This window comes from Mytilus trossulus, chromosome 3 (genome assembly GCF_036588685.1).
Source record: "Mytilus trossulus isolate FHL-02 chromosome 3, PNRI_Mtr1.1.1.hap1, whole genome shotgun sequence".
NCBI classification, from domain to species: Eukaryota; Metazoa; Mollusca; class Bivalvia; order Mytilida; family Mytilidae; genus Mytilus; species Mytilus trossulus.
Window position 1 is genome coordinate 70,019,357 of NC_086375.1, and position 20,068 is coordinate 70,039,424.

The following is a 20,068-nucleotide window of genomic DNA, read 5'->3' on the forward strand; positions in this document are numbered from 1 at the left end:
GTGTGAAAAAAACCCAGACATAAGGGGTAAAATTACATAACTATTTTTAGCTTTTCAGACAACATTCTGAATTGTCTGAAAAGCTACTGAATAGTATGAATTGTCTGAAAGGAATTGCCTGGAGCGTTCCGAATTTGCCACAATTATTTTTTTTCGAAAATTGACTAAAAGACTGAATAGGTTAGTGGTCAGACTTTTTAGGTGATGATATGATCAAAAAGACCGTTTCAGAGTAAAACTCGTTTACTAGTTGTAATGTTTCCGTAGATTATCTTTGCAGACTCAGCAAATTTAAATACAGTTGCAATTACTCCTTTTACAAATCGTCTATGAAATTGCCTGAAATGTTTGTCAATGGATGTTAATGTAACAGAAAATAAAGCATTTTTTTAATTGACAATTTTTTTCTCAATAAAATGCACTCAAAATCATATTCATAAAAATTAAGTAAAAAGACATCAAACTGAGATAATATAAAAACGTCCTTGTCCCAGTTTTGTAGTTACGAACGATTTATTTTCAAAGTAGCCGATCCCAATAATTCTGCATTACTTGTATAGGTGTTGCGTGGACATCATTAACATTTAAATTCTTTACATATTTCCCACCAGTCATTTTCTAAAGTTTTTTAAATATATTAGTCGTCTCATTATGTTTTAAACTGTTTAAAAAAGATAGATTCTGATAATCCCACAGTACCTGTCTCTACGGTAAACCACAACATTGTATATATCGGGAATATAGTACTACGTTCATTCATGTTTAAAATCACGTGGTTTACTACTTTCACCTTTCACCTGAGTACGTCAGAACAATCATTGGTTATTACATTACTATATATACATTACACGCGGAAATAGTTATGATCATTTAAACATATAATTCTCAAGCAGACGGAGTGTCTTATCGATACGGAATCTATTTAATTGTTAAACGATATACACATTGGATATTTAATACAACATGATTCTAAGCAGCATTAATTTTATCAAAGCCAATACGAAGCCGAAATTGGAAACTGACAGCAAATTTACGGATTTTATTATTGAGAAAATAAAAGAAGAACAAGACCGACGTGATGCTGCAATTGGTGTTGGAACAACTCACTTGTCCAAAAAAGAACAGAAATCAGCAGCTAGTCAGAAAAAAGCATCAATCAAAACAGATACTAAGGTAAGAAGATGTTGATACATTGTTATTTGAAAATGGTACTGATGAAATTTGTTATTTTTTTTATTGATAAGGATTTTCCCATTGGTATATGAGGTGCTAGACTAAATTTGAAATAAAAATAATATTGGTTATATATGTCTACCAGAAAAGTAACATGTACTTTAATTAATCAGTTACTGTTCATTGTTACTGGTTTTGTAATACACAATAAATCTTGCCTAACAAGACAAGTCTTCCTTAATATAGAATTATCTAGGGAAACTAAAGAGACAATACTTAATGGCAGTTCTGATTATTAGGATGTTATTTCATTAATAAACCTTCGCCTACGGAAAATGTTGATGTAAGATATGACTCCTGGTGCGGATTCCTATGGTATTATGGTATTAGTCGTGTCATGACAATTGATGCTGCTAATGAGATTGTCTGTTCAGGGATGTCTGTACTTCTAATCATAATGGAGATGTCAGTGAAAAAACCCACATCATCAGTACCCACGGATTAGGCTATAAATTATAAGTTACTTCGATGAAATAGAAAAATTTCAAATGAATTTACTCGTTGTCTGGAGTAATGTGGTGTCTCAGATTCTGTAAATTAGTCATAGGGAAGAAACACCTGTTTCTTGATAAATCATCTGTTGATATAAACGACAATTGATTTTTCACAATAATATATATTTTGTTTTAAAAGTTGTGCGTGCTTCGTTATCTAACGTACAACATTACATGCTTTGGAATTTAAGAACTAAATGGGCTTAGTAAAAATCACCTGAAATTTCATGAAACGCTAACTAAGTTTGGCAAGGAATCAGTTATACAAAAAGTACAAATAAATTATTAAGTATTTTAATATGGATATCTTGAGATAAATTGTTTAAATATGCAACATCAAAATAGCAACCACCCAAACATTAACCTGAATTGATAAAGAATGTATACAGAATTTAAATTCTTTCAATATTTATCGGATTATCTAAACACCTGTTATTGGATTAAATCAAATCAAGGTTAGACGGAGACAAAATATGAACTAATCTAAAAATAGATTTGATGAAATGATAGACAACTGTTGCATTTGAAAACGACAAAGTCATGTAGGTGTGGTAAATTGTAAATTGATTTCCTTATGAAAAGTAAATATTGACTTTTGGGGTTATAAAATATTGACAAAATGTAGGACAATCGGAGCAATTGATTATATTGACCATATTTGTTAATGGTGATTTAAATGGCAATCTGATGTATGAATTTGCATTGATGCAATTCCTAACATTCTTCGCGTGATTGTGGCCTATTACAATTGGTCATAATTATGAAGTGTCACACGATTAAACTCATCGATTAAACCAAATGAATGTTCATATTAATCTGAATTATACCGATTTAAATTACATCCGAGACTTTATCTTTGGGACTTCCCGCCACGTGTTGTATTGGATAAGATCTTTATATAGAACATCACTGTATGTACATGATGTATATTTCTATTTCTGTTGCAATACACTAACAGAGTATATATATATAACAATCTCAATCGTTGGGTGATGTTCTGGAAGATGCGACAATAAAAAATGAATGTGTTCATCTTTAAAACACTAGGACTGGTAAATGAATAGAGCTAATCCTGATTTCCGCTTTTTTAACCACAATTTTTGAAATGCATATCTGCGGTTAATAAAATATTTTAAATACTGCCATCGGATAATATTAAAGAAATAAACGAGACTCTTTGTGTGAGTGGGCGAATTTCTAATAAATAAGGAATTAAAAACTACTTTAGTCTCTTGAAATCTCATCATAGGCTGATATACCAACCGGTCAAGCAAATTAAAAAAAAATGGACAATCCTAAATCGCAGTTAAGAGTGAAGATTTATTTATAAAGTACAACACGGTGTTTATAGAGCTAGATATTGGCAATTTTACATTTGATAAAAAAAAACATACATAGATAAAACGAATATCTGAAAATCTGACTACAGTGTGTTGGTCCCTTTAATTTTAATTTAAACAATTGCTTATTTACCCTTTTAACCATTGCACAATGTTTTAGTGTATAAGGTTTCGTAAAATTCAACGTTGCTTGGTATAAAATAATAAACTTTTTCGTAGCATGTGGTAAAATTCATTAAGCTGCCCCCAGCGTACAGCGACCCCCTGCAATATATAAAAATACAAAAACGTATTGTTTTGATCTTCAAATATGAAAAGTCATTGTTGTTGCTCAACAAAAAAAACGGTTATTAAGTGTGTCTGTAATATAACGCAAGGTCGTTTGTTTTAAATTATATATTATCAAAGATAAAGCTTCCGTTATTAAAATAATAAATCAAATAAACTTATTTTTACTCTCAACTACCACAAATAAGAAAAAAATGAGCTTTTTTTTATAGCATAAAAAGAATTGTGTGTTGTACAAGCTTTAGATACATATCTTAATTTTGCTCTTTTTTGCAGGTACCCCCACGTGTACCACCACACAATGTGACAGACAATACAGTAGTTTCTATAGAAACAGGAGACGGTTACTTCATGGGTTTCCACAACATGTATAAACGAATTGTCCTTTCAGACACAGAAACGCCTAACAAGAATTGTAAGTCATCAATACATATCAAAACAATGTACTTTATCTGTTTATGACCTTAGAAAATAAATAACTTGGTGATTTTATTGCCACCTGAAAATTATGTTCCAATTCGTGGTTTCAATCTTGGTGAAAAATAATGTTTTCTTGATAGCATTTATTACATTGTCAAATGAGACTTTATTTGTTTGTTGTTGACTGTCTTGTCATTAGTTAGCAATAGCAGTGGGAAAATAACAAAAAACCTATCCCGACAATTGTATTGAATTAGCTTCAAAACACTAGTTTCTGTCAACATGTTTTAGTAATGTCAATATTCTTAGGATGATATTGTATTTTAAGGCTAGGCGAAGTAATTCGAATACAAACTAATAAAAAAAACTGTCTGAATCAATTTATTACTAAATTGTAAAATACTTGTTTGCAATATCATTCTCTTTAATCTAATAATGCTGCATTGTTATTCATACAATTCATTTATGTTTTTAGGTATTTTCCATCAGAAACAAATCCATGCTCCATGTAAAGATGGAGAGAAAGAAAAGATATTGGTAGCTTTTCATTTAAATCACGACAAAACAAAATACATTTCAGTTGGCACAGATAAAAGAATAGAAATTTCGGTAAGTCCTCTCATCTATCATTCTGATACAATATATGTCAAAAAATAACTTGTATTAATAAGTATTAATTGACTACTAAATTAAAACAGATGAAAAACAGTAGTGTTGAAGACATCAAGAATAGCACCGGAAGTCTTGTTTAATTATATTTACACAAAATCACCGGATATTATAAAAAAAAAACTGCATGTAGACGATTATATAACAACGTAGGTGTAATGCAGGCTTTTGATGCTAATTGAATGACATGTGGAATTAATTGAAAGGATAGAATAAAGATAATGAATGATAAATCAATTTACTGTTTAGTGATCTATATGTAATAACAAGATTTTTTAATTGCCATTATCATTTTAATGAAATGAAAGGCCAAGAAAGATGAATAAACATAATATTCTTTCAAACATTAAAAGACAGTTTTCCATTAGTGAATATTTGCTTTTATTTTGCAGGCGAGCGAAGCCGAGTTGGATCCATCAAATCCAGATGATCGATTCTTCATTATTCATGAAATTGATAACGGAATGGTTTTTGTTCAGCCTTATCATCATAAAGGTGGGTATTCTAAATTAGTTAGTTACTGTACTTTGAAGTAAAATGTAAGGACGAAATTGTGTTATTCAAATTGGTATTTGAAATCCTGAAGAGTATAATTTTTCAAGTATTGTGTTTTAAAATGCTACCTATAGTTAAAGAAGAAAATCTTGAAAATAAAGAACTCTGGGGAACACAATTAAAAGAGAATATAAATTTAGAAAAAACAAAGTTTCATATGATACATTTTTTTTAATTCGTGGTTGCAACTAAAAAACGGGTGACGAAATATCGGTTATATTTGTTTAGTTTTATGTGGAACAACTTTTGTTGTGACGGAAACACATTATTTATTTATTTTATATTCTTCATTTTCCAGGGTGCTACTTTCATCACATTGACAACAATCTCACTGTCAGCAAGTTCGAGTTAAATTATCGCCCACCGGAGGAGTTCTTCTTCAAAATCAACAAAATCAAAATCTTGGAGACCGAAATGTCATCCGCCTCATCATTCGGATCATCAGTCACGACAGAAGAAGTGACGCAAAGTCACGTGAAAACAAATCAACATCATCATCTTCACGAGATTTCAATTAAAACATCGGCATTTTCTAAAAAGTCTCAAAATGTTACAAAAAGTGATAGAAAACAATCTCATAAACCTAGTTTATTTCGAGGATGTTTTGGACTTGTGTCAAAATCTGAAAAGATACAGAAAAAGAAGTGTTAACTGTATTTTCCTGAAACATGAATATACATAACTTCATCATCCGCATTTATTTTAATTTGAATGGACTTCACCTAAGCTTCCCGAATGACTAACTGATGATGTAAAAACGAAGGGAAATATATATATTTGAAGATGTTGTTTCCCTAGTATTTGCCGGTTTGTCGCTATGTTTAGATCGTCAAATTCCGATTTCATTAATAGGAGGAAGCAATTTGACAAATCTATGATGGAGAAACTGTGAACTGATTTCCGCATTTATAACATACATCATTCCACTCGAAGAAACAAACTTTCCCCCAATCTAGTCAATTTACTTTAAAGGGTTTATGATATTAACCCTACTGTTCTGAATATTATGAATGTATTTATTTTGTTGTATGGATGGTTTCTATTTTATTATTTTATTTACTGTTCAAGGAAATCGTTACGTTTAAGATGGATTGTGTTTTTTAGAATACATCCTGCATTTTACAGTAATTTGTGTAACAGATTGTTTAAGACTATCTTGTTGATCTCAAATAAATGGAAAAAACTTATCATTTGTTTACTTCATTTTGTAGTCAAGTAATCAACGAAAATTCCAATTCATATGTCCGCGTCATATTAATATTAACGAGAAGACACATGTGTTTAGAACAAACAAACAAACACTGAAAAGCATATACATCCGTTCCGTATTTCAGTTTCGGTTTATAACATACTTTCTAAAATTCTGCGTTAATATATATTTAGATAAAGGCAACAGTAGTATACCGCTGTTCAAAACTCATAAATACATGTACAAAAAACAAAATTACATGGGTAACAAACTAAAACCGAGGGAAACGCATTAAATATAAGAGAGAACAACGAAACAACACTAAAATGTAACACGCACAGAAACGGACCGAGCATCAGACAAAATCCCACGAGAATAACAAATATAACACCAAAACCAAATACATGAATTTGGGATAGACTAGTACCGTGACACGTCTTATCGCAATGCGAATTTACACACAAAAATAAGAGAAAACAAACGACGCAACGTTAAAATGTAACACACACAAAAACGAACTATAATATAAATCATTCAGAGACTAGAGATCAAACAAACAATGAAATTGAGAATAGAAAAGGGGAATGTGTCAAAGAGACAACAACCTGAACTAAGAGAATAGAAATGGGGAATGTGTCAAAGAGACAACAACCTGAACTAAGAGAATAGAAATGGGAAATGTGTCAAACAGACAACAACCTGAACTAAGAGAATAGAAATGGGGAATGTATCAAACAGACAACAACCTGAACTAAGAGAATAGAAATGGGGAATGTGTCAAAGAGACAACAACCTGACCTAAGAGAATAGAAATGGGGAATGTGTCAAAGAGACAACAATCTGACCTAAGAGAATAGAAATGGGGAATGTGTCAAAGAGACAACAACCTGAACTAAGAGAATAGAAAAGGGGAATGTGTCAAAGAGACAACAACCTGAACTAAGAGAATAGAAATGGGGACTGTGTCAAATAGACAACAACCTGACCTAAGAGAATAGAAAAGGGGAATGTGTCAAACAGACAACAACCTGACCTAAGAGAATAGAAATGGGGAATGTGTCAAAGAGACAACAACCTGACATAAGAGAATAGAAATGGGGAATGTGTCAAAGAGATAACAACATGACCTAAGAGAATAGAAATGGGGAATGTGTCAAACAGACAACAACCTGACCTAAGAGAATAGAAAAGGGGAATGTGTCAAATAGACAACAACCTGACCTAAGAGAATAGAAATGGGGAATGTGTCAAACAGACAACAACCTGACCTAAGAGAATAGAAATAATAGAAATGAGGAATGTGTCAAATAGACAACAACCTGACCTAAGAGAATAGAAATGGGGAATGTGTCAAACAGACAACAACCTGACCTAAGAGAATAGAAATAATAGAAATAAGGAATGTGTCAAACAGACAACAACCTGACCTAAGAGAATAGAAATGGGGAATGTGTCAACCAGACAACAACCTGACCTAAGAGAATAAAATGGGGAATGTGTCAAAGAGACAACAACCTGACCTAAGAGAATAGAAATGCTGAAGCAACCTCCTATGTAAAGTTGGGAGTAAGGTGAATTTATAATTCGGCCATTCATTTGAAGTCCCCGTATGTTATAAACATATTTAAGTACTTTAACAATAGCTTTCAGAATCAGTTTCAGACGCACTTTAGCATAAGTGTTATCTTCACATTATAATTTTGCCTTGCCTTTCACAGAGATGTTTATATACTATTATATTTATAAAAAATTACAATGAAGTTGAACATTATCTAAATTCACCCGAGAAATCACCACAGTGAAAAAATAATTCCACATATATTTATAGAAATACCAACGAGAATCCGTTACTAGTGAATTTGTTAACATATAAACATATCTATCTTTAGCACAAATATTTACATAGATGGACGATAGTGTATTTACTAGTAAACATGTCATGGCATTCTCCACCCCCTTAGATAATAACGTCGTCCTAACATTGTATGTGTAATTCGTGTTACTCCCTCGCATTTTCTTTATTATTAATCAGTATAGGTACATGTATGATACGCAGAATGTAGATATACAGTGACTAAAAAGTGTTCAAATTTGATCGGCAAAATAGTTCGTTTTTGGTTGTCGTGGGTTTTTGTCATATTTTTTTTATTTAATTGTCTTGCTTTAAATTATGCAATTTGCTTTTAAAAAAAAAAATATTTATCTCGAAAAGGAGCTCGGTGACCTATCAATATTTTAGCCTATATCGATCCTTAACAAATGCTCTTCCGGTTTATAGTTCTTGATTTATTTGATTTCACCTAAGTACATTCTTAACTAAGATTAGTTCAACTTTGTTTCATAAAAAGGAAAAAAAGAAAAAATAATTGCTTGCTTTATTAAAAATACGGGAACACTTAATTGAAATAAAAACATTGCTTGAAACATGTATAACAAAAAAATTAAAAAAAATATCTTGTATAGAATTTCCTGTACTTTTATATAAAAAAATCTTCCCCTATTCAAAATGGTTGCAATAACCTAGAATTGGTCTACAACTTAAATGATAAAAAAAATATCAATTGATTCAATCAAGATGTTAGAAATGCACAACTGCGTAACATGCTTGTTTTTTTATGGCAACATTTTAAAAAACGTTTGCTTGACTATTTTTTTTCAGCAAACTCAATCAAAATAGAGCATATGTGTGTTTCTCATCTCGCTGCATGTTTCTATCATGGCTTACGGAAACAAACGATTTATAAATACACAGCCACATCCAGTAGTAATGAGAATTGTGCATGGAGAGTGTCCCCTTCCTAGCTATATATTTTTAAGAACCTTTGAAACTACGTTTACAGAGGCATGTAGGTAGTCTCTTACATCGCAAAACTTCCCCTTCTTTTTCGAGTTGCATTCGGATATCGTGCCCTTAGTCCTTTGCATATTGGTCGACCAAATATGTTGGGTTCTCTTCCTGGATATGCATTAAATATATGTTACTGGTTGTTAACATGCAAGCGACAATCGATCAAATCCGCATTAAAAATTCCACTTTGTGCTTCTGTCGATGTTGTAAGCTCTTTTGCGACGTTGCTTTTGCCTTGGATCTCCCATGGCTTCTCACAAGCCACATCGATACTGTTTGCTTTTTTTCTACACTTTATATTTTGCTGCTGTGTGAAAACTATATCTAGCACAAAAAGGGATCATTTTATTTTCTGTATACTCACCACATGGTAAGGGTTTTGATATAGCACGCCTTTGTGTGTTGTTCGAATACCGTTTGTTAACATCATGGTGGTTGATACCATGTCTTTGAGTGTTTATAGCGTTTCACGGAATACCTGTTTTAAAACAAACAAAAAAAACAACAAAACAAATGCATTAAATGAAGCTGAATACTGGCATAAGAAAACAAATGCATTTAATAAAAGCTGAATACAGGCATAAGAAAACAATTTTGCAATTATATATACAATGAAAACAACTGTACTCAAATTGAAGAATTAACTACAATAAATGCATGCTGAGTTTTTTTTAACTTGTCGGAAATGAAACGCTTCATACATAATATGTTTCAATCAACCCTTTTACATCAAATACAATTACAAATAGAGCAATTCAATTCTTAAAATGCAAACATATATACTAAACTTCAGAAATATCAAACATAAAAATGGTCAGGGGCCGTGTCAACGAAGCTGTCCTAGGACTAAGACATGTCTTAGGATGGTCTTAGGACACGTCTTAGTCCAAAGTCGGGTTAACGAACGTCTCCTAATATAAGATATGTCCTAAATTTGGTCCTAAAGTTAGGATATACAATTAGGTGTCTTAGGATAGTCCTAAAGGTTACATCGTCATAAAACGTAATAAAAACAATAAATATGGCATAAACTCAATACTAAAAATACTAATACAATATTAAACTATCATAAGATAAAATTAATTAAAAAAAATGTTTAATGTTTGTTAAAGATTTAATTGTATTATATTGAATTATTTCGTGCTGCCTTTTTTTGGAGCCTGAACAATACAGTACTATCATCATAAGCAACATATTTTAAATAATTCAAATATGGGAAAGTTTACTTCTTTTTTTACCTAATCCCGATTCGATATATGTAATGAAATCGGGTGGACCTAAGGACAAAACTAGTTTATGTACTAAAATTGCAGCACGAATATCACAAAGTTTTGTAAACATTTACTTTTGTTTTCGTATTAAATTCATTTACATCTTTTATCATATTTAATAACGTATTTATTAGTATTCCGTAAAAACTTTAACTTTTATTTTACGTTAATTGTTTTCTATATTAGAGTCAATCATCCTCCCTCTCTTTACATATAGGTTCTAAAATACAATTCAATCTTTGTCATACAAATATCTACATATATTAATGTGTTAGGATGGTCCTAGGACCATCGTAGTTAGGACAGTCCTAAGACAGCTTTGTTTTACATCCTAAGACATATCTCAGACACGTCCTAAGACCATCCTAAATAATGTCCTAAGACCTATCTTTATAGGACATATCCTAGGATACGTTCATTGACACGGCCCCAGGTTGACTAACCATAATATGGAACAGGTGAGAATTGACATACATCCCTGTCATAAAGGGTTCAGAAATTTTCACAGGATAGAATTGTAGTTTACACAATTATTTGCGGTACGTGTAAAAAGTCAAATAACAAAAAAAATCTCGATATCCAGGTAAATTTAAAACAGAAAGTCCATAATCAAATGTAAAAATCACGTCAAGCTCAAACACATCAAACGAATGAAAATAACAACTGTCATATTCCTGACTTGTATAGAAAATTCATGTTGGACTGAACCTGGTTTTACAGCTAACCAAACCACTTGCTTGATAGTCGCATAAAATTCAAATATATTGAATCGGGTGGTATGCTTTTTATATCTATTTCACAATTTCACTTCTATTACGACACAGGGATAATAATAAAGTGTTAAACTTAAACCGTTATTGCTGTTAATCACCACTCTTCTTTACTATACTGTTTATTTTATTTTATTTGATATTTTCATCTCATCTTGTCATGTGTGTTTGTGTTATGTTATATGACTTTTGATGAACTTCTTTGTACCATTGTATCTTTATGGTGTTTAAGAAATAAATAATCTGTTAATATATTTTCCAGTGTTTTGGGGATTTAGCTAAAACTTGATGGTTGTAATAAATATTTAGAATTATAATCGAGAACAATCTAAACAGGAAATCTAACTAAGTACTAGTGGTTTGTGGCCGATTTTCTGGTATTTCCGGACACGTCCGATATGTCTAGTTAAAATATTTCATTCTACCTACTGGATATATACGCAGAACGAGCAATAACTCTTGTTATACATGTATTTTATTTAACAAACAAATCTCGAGACTAAATGTATAAAAGTTAGGATCACAAGGACATTTAAAACCATGAGTCGAATTTTAAAAGACAACAGACATCAATCTCAATGGTTAAAGAGAAAACGAAGATACATAAAAAAAAACTATAGATGTACACTGCATAGAAAACTAGAGAGTAAAATTGAGAATGGAAATGGGCAATGTAGAGACAACAACCCGACCATAGAGCAGACAACAGCCGGAGGCCACTAATGGGTCATCAATGCAGCGAGAAACTCCCTCACCTGAGTAAATACTAGTAATGCGAAACCTGGCTTAAACTAGGTGTTACCTTAGCTAAAGGTGCTTTGGAATGAACAGTACGACTTTACCGTTACTTATACGGATAGATCACTTCAAAAGTATTAATTTAAATTGACAAAATTGTGTTTTCTTCAAAATTAATGATTATATAAACTGCAGCACAAATGACGCAATTAGAAAATAGTCAAGGCTACTGTTCTGAAAATGAAGCAAACTTGTCAGTGAATACGGTATCCAATTAGACGTCTTATTACCATTCTAATTTCCATAGTGAACTTTTGATACACAATTACAATATACAATCTAGGACATTAAAGATACTATTCCCTAATACAATGTTAATGAGTTACAAGGAACTCGTTATCTAGAGATAATGCAAATTAGACATTTATTTCCTAAATGTACAAACAGGGTAATAAAGACAAAGATGTTACATTGTGATCGAATAATGAATTTTACTAAAAAGTCCGAGGTTGACCGGTATATTAAGAACAGAATGAATTATAAGTAAAAATCCAGTCACGTCTCAGTCCTTACAGCTGAACGGACGTGCTGGGTCAGCTCTCCTTTACCCGCTATCTTCGATGAGGGTTTATTGCTGGATGGTCAACGACATACTACTAAGATGACAGAAACCAATCCATGCCGTACAGAGAGACGTAGTAGTTGGCGTACCCGCGTTTACATGCCTCCAAAACCATTGTCTATTATGGGGAGTGTCATGCCGATTAACGTCCGAGGGCTGTATCCTAGGCTGTCGGGTGATACGACCTACATTTCACTGCCTCACGGCTTTGGTCCTGATAACGCTTCCTGTCATCTTTAGAACTACGTCCACGATTCATCTACCAGTACTCCATCATCGAGGCTAGCGGGCTGCCAAGCTGACCAAACTGGCCCTGAAAGCAGCCGTTGTGAAGTAAAGAAAACAACAAAAATAGTCAAAAAGTAAAATCAACTCACCAAAACCAAGATGGCGGCCTCCATTCGGCGTCCTTTGCTACCCGTTCCTGACCCACGGCACAAACTATTGAAATGCTCACCAATCGTCTTCGGGCACCGAGCCGACCGTGCGAGGGCTAAAAAGCCAGTCAAGGTCGTTAAACACTTCCATATATATATAAGTAAAAATGAGATGTAGAGTTTACGTCAACGTCATCGACAGAGCTGCTATCATGAGCATCAGCATATTTATCATTGGCAACTTTATTGACTTTTCTTTTGTAGGTCATCACGTTTTCATCTGCATACAGCGGTGAAAGATTTTTTTTTTTACAAGAGTTACAACTTTTTCCAAATGATGGACACTTGTTTGCACGCGAAAATTCACCTCCAAAATTTCACCAAGTATTCGGTTTCTTTTACCTTTTGGTTCGTGTTTGCTTACATAGAAATCGTGGTCCGTTACGACGTTTTCCAACTTCGTACTTTATTTGGCCGTTTTAACTTTTTTGGATTCGAGCGTCACTGATGAGTCTTTTGTAGACGAAACTCGCGTCTGGCGTATATAAAAAATTTATGATGAGTTTATTCCCATCTCGTTCTCACAGCATATACGAATTCTTTGTCTGATTGTTCAATTTCGTTTGCCTGTTTTACGGAAATTTCTAATGCACTAGCTGATGAAATTAATCTTTAAAGGGTCGTGTCTTCCCGGAGAGCCTTTCGTCTTAGTCTCGGTGAATGTCAACCTTGGATTATTTGCGATTTCACTTCTTTAGATGTTTCCGTAAATTCACAGTTTATAGCTAGCTGGTGTAGTCTCGTATGGTCGATAGTTTCATCAGATATCTGTTTGGCATGCCTTTATTTGTAGTCTCGTATGAAAACTGTCGATAGTTTTATCAGATATCTGTTTGGCTTGCCTTAATTTGTAGTCTCGTATGAAAACTGTCGATAGTTTTATCAGATATCAGTTTGGCTTGCCTTTATTTGTAGTCTCGAATGAAAACTGTCGATAGTTTTATCAGATATCTGTTTGGCTTGCCTTTATTTGTAGTCTCGTATGAAAACTGTCGATAGTTTCTTCTCAGATATCTGTTTGGCTTGCCTTTATTTGTAGTCTCGTATGAAAACTGTCGATAGTTTTATCAGATATCTGTTCGGCTTGCCTTTATTTGTAGTCTCGTATGAAAACTGTCGATAGTTTTATCAGATATCTGTTTGGCTTGCCTTTATTTGTAGTCTCGTATGAAAACTGTCGATAGTTTCATCAGATATCTGTTTGGCTTGCCTTTATTTGTAGTCTCGTATGAAAACTGTCGATAGTTTTATCAGATATCAGTTTGGCTTGCCTTTATTTGTAGTCTCGAATGAAAACTGTCGATAGTTTTATCAGATATCTGTTTGGCTTGCCTTTATTTGTAGTCTCGTATGAAAACTGTCGATAGTTTTATCAGATATCTGTTTGGCTTGCCTTTATTTGTAGTCTCGTATGAAAACTGTCGATAGTTTTATCAGATATCTGTTTGGCTTGCCTTTATTTGTAGTCTCGAATGAAAACTGTCGATAGTTTTATCAGATATCTGTTTGGCTTGCCTTTATTTGTAGTCTCGTATGAAAACTGTCGATAGTTTTATCAGATATCTGTTTGGCTTGCCTTTATTTGTAGTCTCGAATGAAAACTGTCGATAGTTTTATCAGATATCTGTTTGGCTTGCCTTTATTTGTAGTCTCGTATGAAAACTGTCGATAGTTTCATCAGATATCTGTTTGGCTTGCCTTAATTTGTAGTCTCGTATGAAAACTGTCGATAGTTTTATCAGATATCTGTTTGGCTTGCCTTTATTTGTAGTCTCGAATGAAAACTGTCGATAGTTTTATCAGATATCTGTTTGGCTTGCCTTAATTTGTAGTCTCGTATGAAAACTGTTGATAGTTTTATCAGATATCTGTTTGGCTTGCCTTTATTTGTAGTCTCGAATGAAAACTGTCGATAGTTTTATCAGATATCTGTTTTGCTTGCCTTTATTTGTAGTCTCGTATGAAAACTGTCGATAGTTTTATCAGATATCTGTTTGGCTTGCCTTTATTTGTAGTCTCGTATGAAAACTGTCGATAGTTTTATCAGATATCTGTTTGGCTTGCCTTTATTTGTAGTCTCGTATGAAAACTGTCCATAGTTTCATCAGATATCTGTTTGGCTTGCCTTTATTTGTAGTCTCGAATGAAAACTGTCGATAGTTTTATCAGATATCTGTTTGGCTTGCCTTAATTTGTAGTCTCGTATGAAAACTGTCGATAGTTTCATCAGATATCTGTTTGGCTTGCCTTTATTTGTAGTCTCGTATGAAAACTGTTGATAGTTTCATCAGATATCTGTTTGGCTTGCCTTAATTTGTAGTCTCGTATGAAAACTGTCGATAGTTTTATCAGATATCTGTTTGGCTTGCCTTTATTTGTAGTCTCGAATGAAAACTGTCGATAGTTTTATCAGATATCTGTTTGGCTTGCCTTAATTTGTAGTCTCGTACGAAAACTGTCGATAGTTTCATCAGATATCTGTTTGGCTTGCCTTTATTTGTAGTCTCGAATGAAAACTGTCGATAGTTTTATCAGATATCTGTTTGGCTTGCCTTTATTTGTAGTCTCGTATGAAAACTGTCGATAGTTTTATCAGATATCTGTTTGGCTTGCCTTTATTTGTAGTCTCGTATGAAAACTGTTGATAGTTTCATCAGATATCTGTTTGGCTTGCCTTAATTTGTAGTCTCGTATGAAAACTGTCGATAGTTTTATCAGATATCTGTTTGGCTTGCCTTTATTTGTAGTCTCGAATGAAAACTGTCGATAGTTTTATCAGATATCTGTTTGGCTTGCCTTTATTTGTAGTCTCGTATGAAAACTGTCGATAGTTTTATCCGATATCTGTTTGGCTTGCCTTTATTTGTAGTCTCGTATGAAAACTGTCGATAGTTTTATCAGATATCTGTTTGGCTTGCCTTTATTTGTAGTCTCGTATGAAAACTGTCGATATTTTATCAGATATCTGTTTGGCTTGCCTTTATATTTAGTCTCGAATGAATACTGTCGATAGTTTTATCAGATATCTGTTTGGCTTGCCTTTATTTGTAGTCTCGAATGAAAACTGTCGATAGTTTTTATCAGATATCTGTTTGGCTTGCCTTTATTTGTAGTCTCGTATGAAAACTGTCGATAGTTTTATCAGATATCTGTTTGGCTTGCCTTTATTTGTAGTCTCGTATGAAAACTGTCGATAGTTTTATCAGATATCTGTTTGGCTTGCCTTTATTTGTAGTCTCGTATGAAAACTGTCGATAGTTTTATCAGATATCTGTTTGGCTTGCCTTTATTTGTAGTCTCGTATGAAAACTGTCGATATTTTTATCAGATATCTGTTTGGCTTGCCTTTATATTTAGTCTCGAATGAATACTGTCGATAGTTTTATCAGATATCTGTTTGGCTTGCCTTTATTTGTAGTCTCGAATGAAAACTGTCGATAGTTTTTATCAGATATCTGTTTGGCTTGCCTTTATTTGTAGTCTCGTATGAAAACTGTCGATAGTTTTATCAGATATCTGTTTGGCTTGCCTTTATTTGTAGTCTCGTATGAAAACTGTCGATAGTTTTATCAGATATCTGTTTGGCTTGCCTTAATTTGTAGTCTCGTATGAAAACTGTCGATAGTTTTATCAGATATCTGTTTGGCTTGCCTTTATTTGTAGTCTCGAATGAAAACTGTCGATAGTTTTATCAGATATCTGTTTGGCTTGCCTTTATTTGTAGTCTCGTATAAAAACTCTCGATAGTTTCATCAGATGTTTGTTTGGTTTGCCTTTATTTGTAAATGTTATATTCTGTATTCTTGTTCTATGCAAAGTAAGCTGTTAACTTGTGTTTAGCGGTAGCAAAGTCTTCTCCTGTATTATCAAGGGTATCAAAGACTTTGTTAACATATTCTCCAGGGTAATGCAACAAGAGTGCTTTTTGACGTTTGCTGTACTTGTTCAAACCGTTTTCTAGTCTACTTATCCGTTAGTCCGCCACCTTATTTCGACATTGTTCTCATTATACCGGAAAACGTGGGAAAATTGGTAAAGATGCAGCCTTGGTTTAATTATTAGTGTCACTAATTAATGATTGATCCATTATATACACTTTTTCAACTCATTTATCCTTGTCGTCAATGTAACGTTGGTAGACCATGTAATATATCTCACATTGCCGTTCAAGTACTTTATTATAATACTGTAAAACTTGCAAAGTCGCGGGGTCTCGTATGGCTTTCCATAATATATTAACTGAGCTAGAGACAAACCATGTAGTAACAGTTGTTAACCTACTTTATAATCTCGATTATCCAGATGCTCCATATTTTACAAATTGTTTGCTGTAAGAACGATAACTATGGGGCATCGAGACTCCATACTTTAATGATCATTGTAAACTTATCGCTTTAAGGTTTCCAATTCAACACTGTGAAAGATCATTGGATATTGTTTTTATTGGTATAAATATTGATTTTTTTTATCAGTAAATTAAAAGCAAACTAAATATACACATTCATGGGTCTACAATCTGTCGATACCTGTAACTTGGCATCGCACAATGTCATGTTTTTCTCTGACTGTTTATGACGTCTATACATTAAATCCATTAGATATTGGATGTGTACGGATTGATTGTTTTGTTTTAGATGCATGATTTTTTTAATTAGTTGTTAGTGGGTTAGAACTAGCTTTCGAATAACTGCGAGTACTCTCAGATCTTTTCCTAGTGTCTTTTTTCTGTCGGATGTACAAGTACCCAGTCACGTCCACTTGTATTTTTGTCCATTTGATGAGTTAAACCTTTTTAAACTGATTTTTATAGTTCGTTCGTATGTTGTACTGTTATACCAATGTCCCAGGTTAGGAGAGGGTTGGGATCCCGATTACATGTTTAACCCCGCCATATTATTTATGAATGTGCCTGTCCCAAGTCCGGAGCCTGTAATTCAGTAGTTGTCGTTTGTTTATGTGTTCCATATTTGTTTTCCGCTCATTTCTTTTTTTTTTTTATTAATAAGGCCGTTAGTTTTCTCAAATTAGGAAAATGAAAAATGACAATGGGAAATGCGCCCTTCATTAGTATAATATGTTTTCCCATAGTTATTAGAATGATTAAAGAAATGCATGCAGTGAATATTCAAATAACATTGAATAAGTTACAACATAAATACGAGTTTATTGCAAAACAATACAGTCTCTAGGATGTACAGGTTTTATTATTTCTTTTCTCTTAATTGACACATACATGTACACGAAATCGCATTAATTGAGGAAACATTAAAAGAACATAGACTGAAAACGGAAACACGTGAAATGAAAATCTCAGACACTTTGCACGAATTTCTCTCTCGAGAAAATCGAAAGAAGCACGAGAAATACCTGGAATCGTAATGTTAAGGAAAAGTACAAATGCATAAGGTCATAAGACCTCATAATGTCAAGGTGTATCGATTGATGATTTTGTCTAGATGCATTTTAATTAGTTGTTGGTGGCTTTGAACTAGCTGTCAATTTAGCTTTTATAGCTGACTATATGGTATATAGCCGTATAGTGTAGTGGAACCAACGCTTTCTACATATCCTCATACATTTTGGATGGATTACATAACAGTTGCTTGGCAATAATATTTTTAATTTAACTTTCTTTTTCTCTTTTTGTTGATTGATCGTTCTATCTCTGATGGAATGAAGGGCAAACACAGTTATCGAGATATAAGTTCACAGTTCTGATCAACTTTCTTATTTAAAATTATATCTGTCTGATGTTGGTTAATGTTCGAGCAGTCCTGAATTAATTGTAATCTGGAGTCTGTCTTGATGTTGTAAAACGATATTGCTGTTTCCATTATCAAAAAGTCATCTAGTTGTTTATGAAACGGGTGACGTGTATTTTTCAGAATTTTACACTTTTAAGAAGCAGATGTTCTATATCTTCGTTATCTTCATCACATAACTTACACGTTGCCGATTCATGCTTGGTAAAGCTTGCACGTTTAGCCTGTGTTATGTGACCATTTTAATTTTTATTCCTATTGATAATGCCCCTTTTGATGGATTGTTGTCATTTTTACGATCAATGACTTGGATGGCAATTTCTCGGTAACAATGCATCGCAGTTAAGATGAATCAGTGAGGAATCTATAACACTAAAATTACGAGGTCCAATTTGTCAGCCGTCATCACGTAAAAACGACGAATCACAGAATTCAACTTTATATATAACTAATATAGTACAAAGGTGTAGATTAAAAATTACACCACTCCAGGCCCTTTTGTTTTCCACGTAATTAATATTGCCAATAATTAAGAAGTTCCGGGTCGAGTCCGATACCGATACCAATAGTATATTCACCTGTTACCTATTACCTTATCTGTACGTTCCGCACCTGACAGGCGCACCACCAAACGGTGTATTCAGGATTGATATGCTATATACACGGGTCATATCCACAGGGTTGACACTACTAAATTGTCAAATTGTTACCTATTGTAGTATTTTAATCAGTAAGACTTACTAAGATAACAATACGAATACTAAAAATCTGGACTAAAAATAAGGCGTATAGGTACAGTTTTCAATTTGTTAGTGGGCATGACGTTAAACAGCGTATCAAAGAATTCAATTTATTTTATAACTTATATAGGACAATGCTGTTGATTAAAAAATACTCCATTCCAGGACCTTTTGTTTTCCAAATAATTGATAATACCAATAATTGATAAGTTCCAGTTCGACGGGTTCAAACAGAAAGACTTGAAAGCAGAGAAAAACTGTGTATCTTATAATCGGCATGACTTTATCAGATGACAATACTAATACTAAAATAAGGCTTGAGCATAGTTATATACTTTAATTCAGTCACGGACCCATGATATCACGGGTGTGTTCTAGTAGAATCTACAATCATGAGTTATTCTTTGAATCCAGTATGAATCCATCTTTTTTTGTACTTATTTCTTCCATTCATATTTACTCGGAGGATTATCCAAAAATTAAAAGATGTCACTAAATCCATATTTGTAGAGAAATGTTTTTGTAATAACATACCAGCTGCTACTGCTGTCTAATTCAATATGTAGTTGTCTATATGCAAGTTGTTTCTCCACAGATTTGTAATCTTGTCTGCATATATTGTTGGAAATGGCTAGACATTTTGTGTCAAATGATGCTTCAATTGGAAGTACACCCGATATGATATAAATAGC

General features: G+C 33.0%; 1 protein-coding gene across 2 annotated transcripts; it reads left to right on the forward strand.

The window, feature by feature from the left end:
- Nucleotides 1–847: 847 nt before the first annotated feature.
- Nucleotides 848–6,186, forward strand: LOC134712265 (uncharacterized). 2 transcript variants are annotated; one of them, XM_063573640.1, is made up of 5 exons: nt 848–1,173; nt 3,632–3,770; nt 4,251–4,384; nt 4,837–4,939; nt 5,298–6,186. In XM_063573640.1, the coding sequence occupies exons 1-5, from the start codon at nt 964–966 to the stop codon at nt 5,648–5,650; spliced, it is 939 nt and encodes a 312-aa protein (XP_063429710.1). In that variant the 5' UTR covers nt 848–963; the 3' UTR covers nt 5,651–6,186. The 2 variants fall into 2 exon arrangements, with proteins under 2 accessions (XP_063429710.1, XP_063429711.1); XM_063573641.1 differs by lacking the exon at nt 848–1,173 and adding an exon at nt 2,675–2,779.
- Nucleotides 6,187–20,068: the final 13,882 nt, after the last annotated feature.

What these genes read in the sequence shown, in the direction of transcription:
- LOC134712265 (XM_063573640.1), top strand. Translation starts at nt 964, where the DNA reads ATGATTCTAAGCAGCATTAATTTTATCAAAGCCAATACGAAGCCGAAA. An exon ending in CAATCAAAACAGATACTAAG is followed by an intron (nt 1,174 to 3,631) that starts GTAAGAAGATGT and finishes TCTTTTTTGCAG; the next exon opens with GTACCCCCACGTGTACCACC. An exon ending in AGAAACGCCTAACAAGAATT is followed by an intron (nt 3,771 to 4,250) that starts GTAAGTCATCAA and finishes TTATGTTTTTAG; the next exon opens with GTATTTTCCATCAGAAACAA.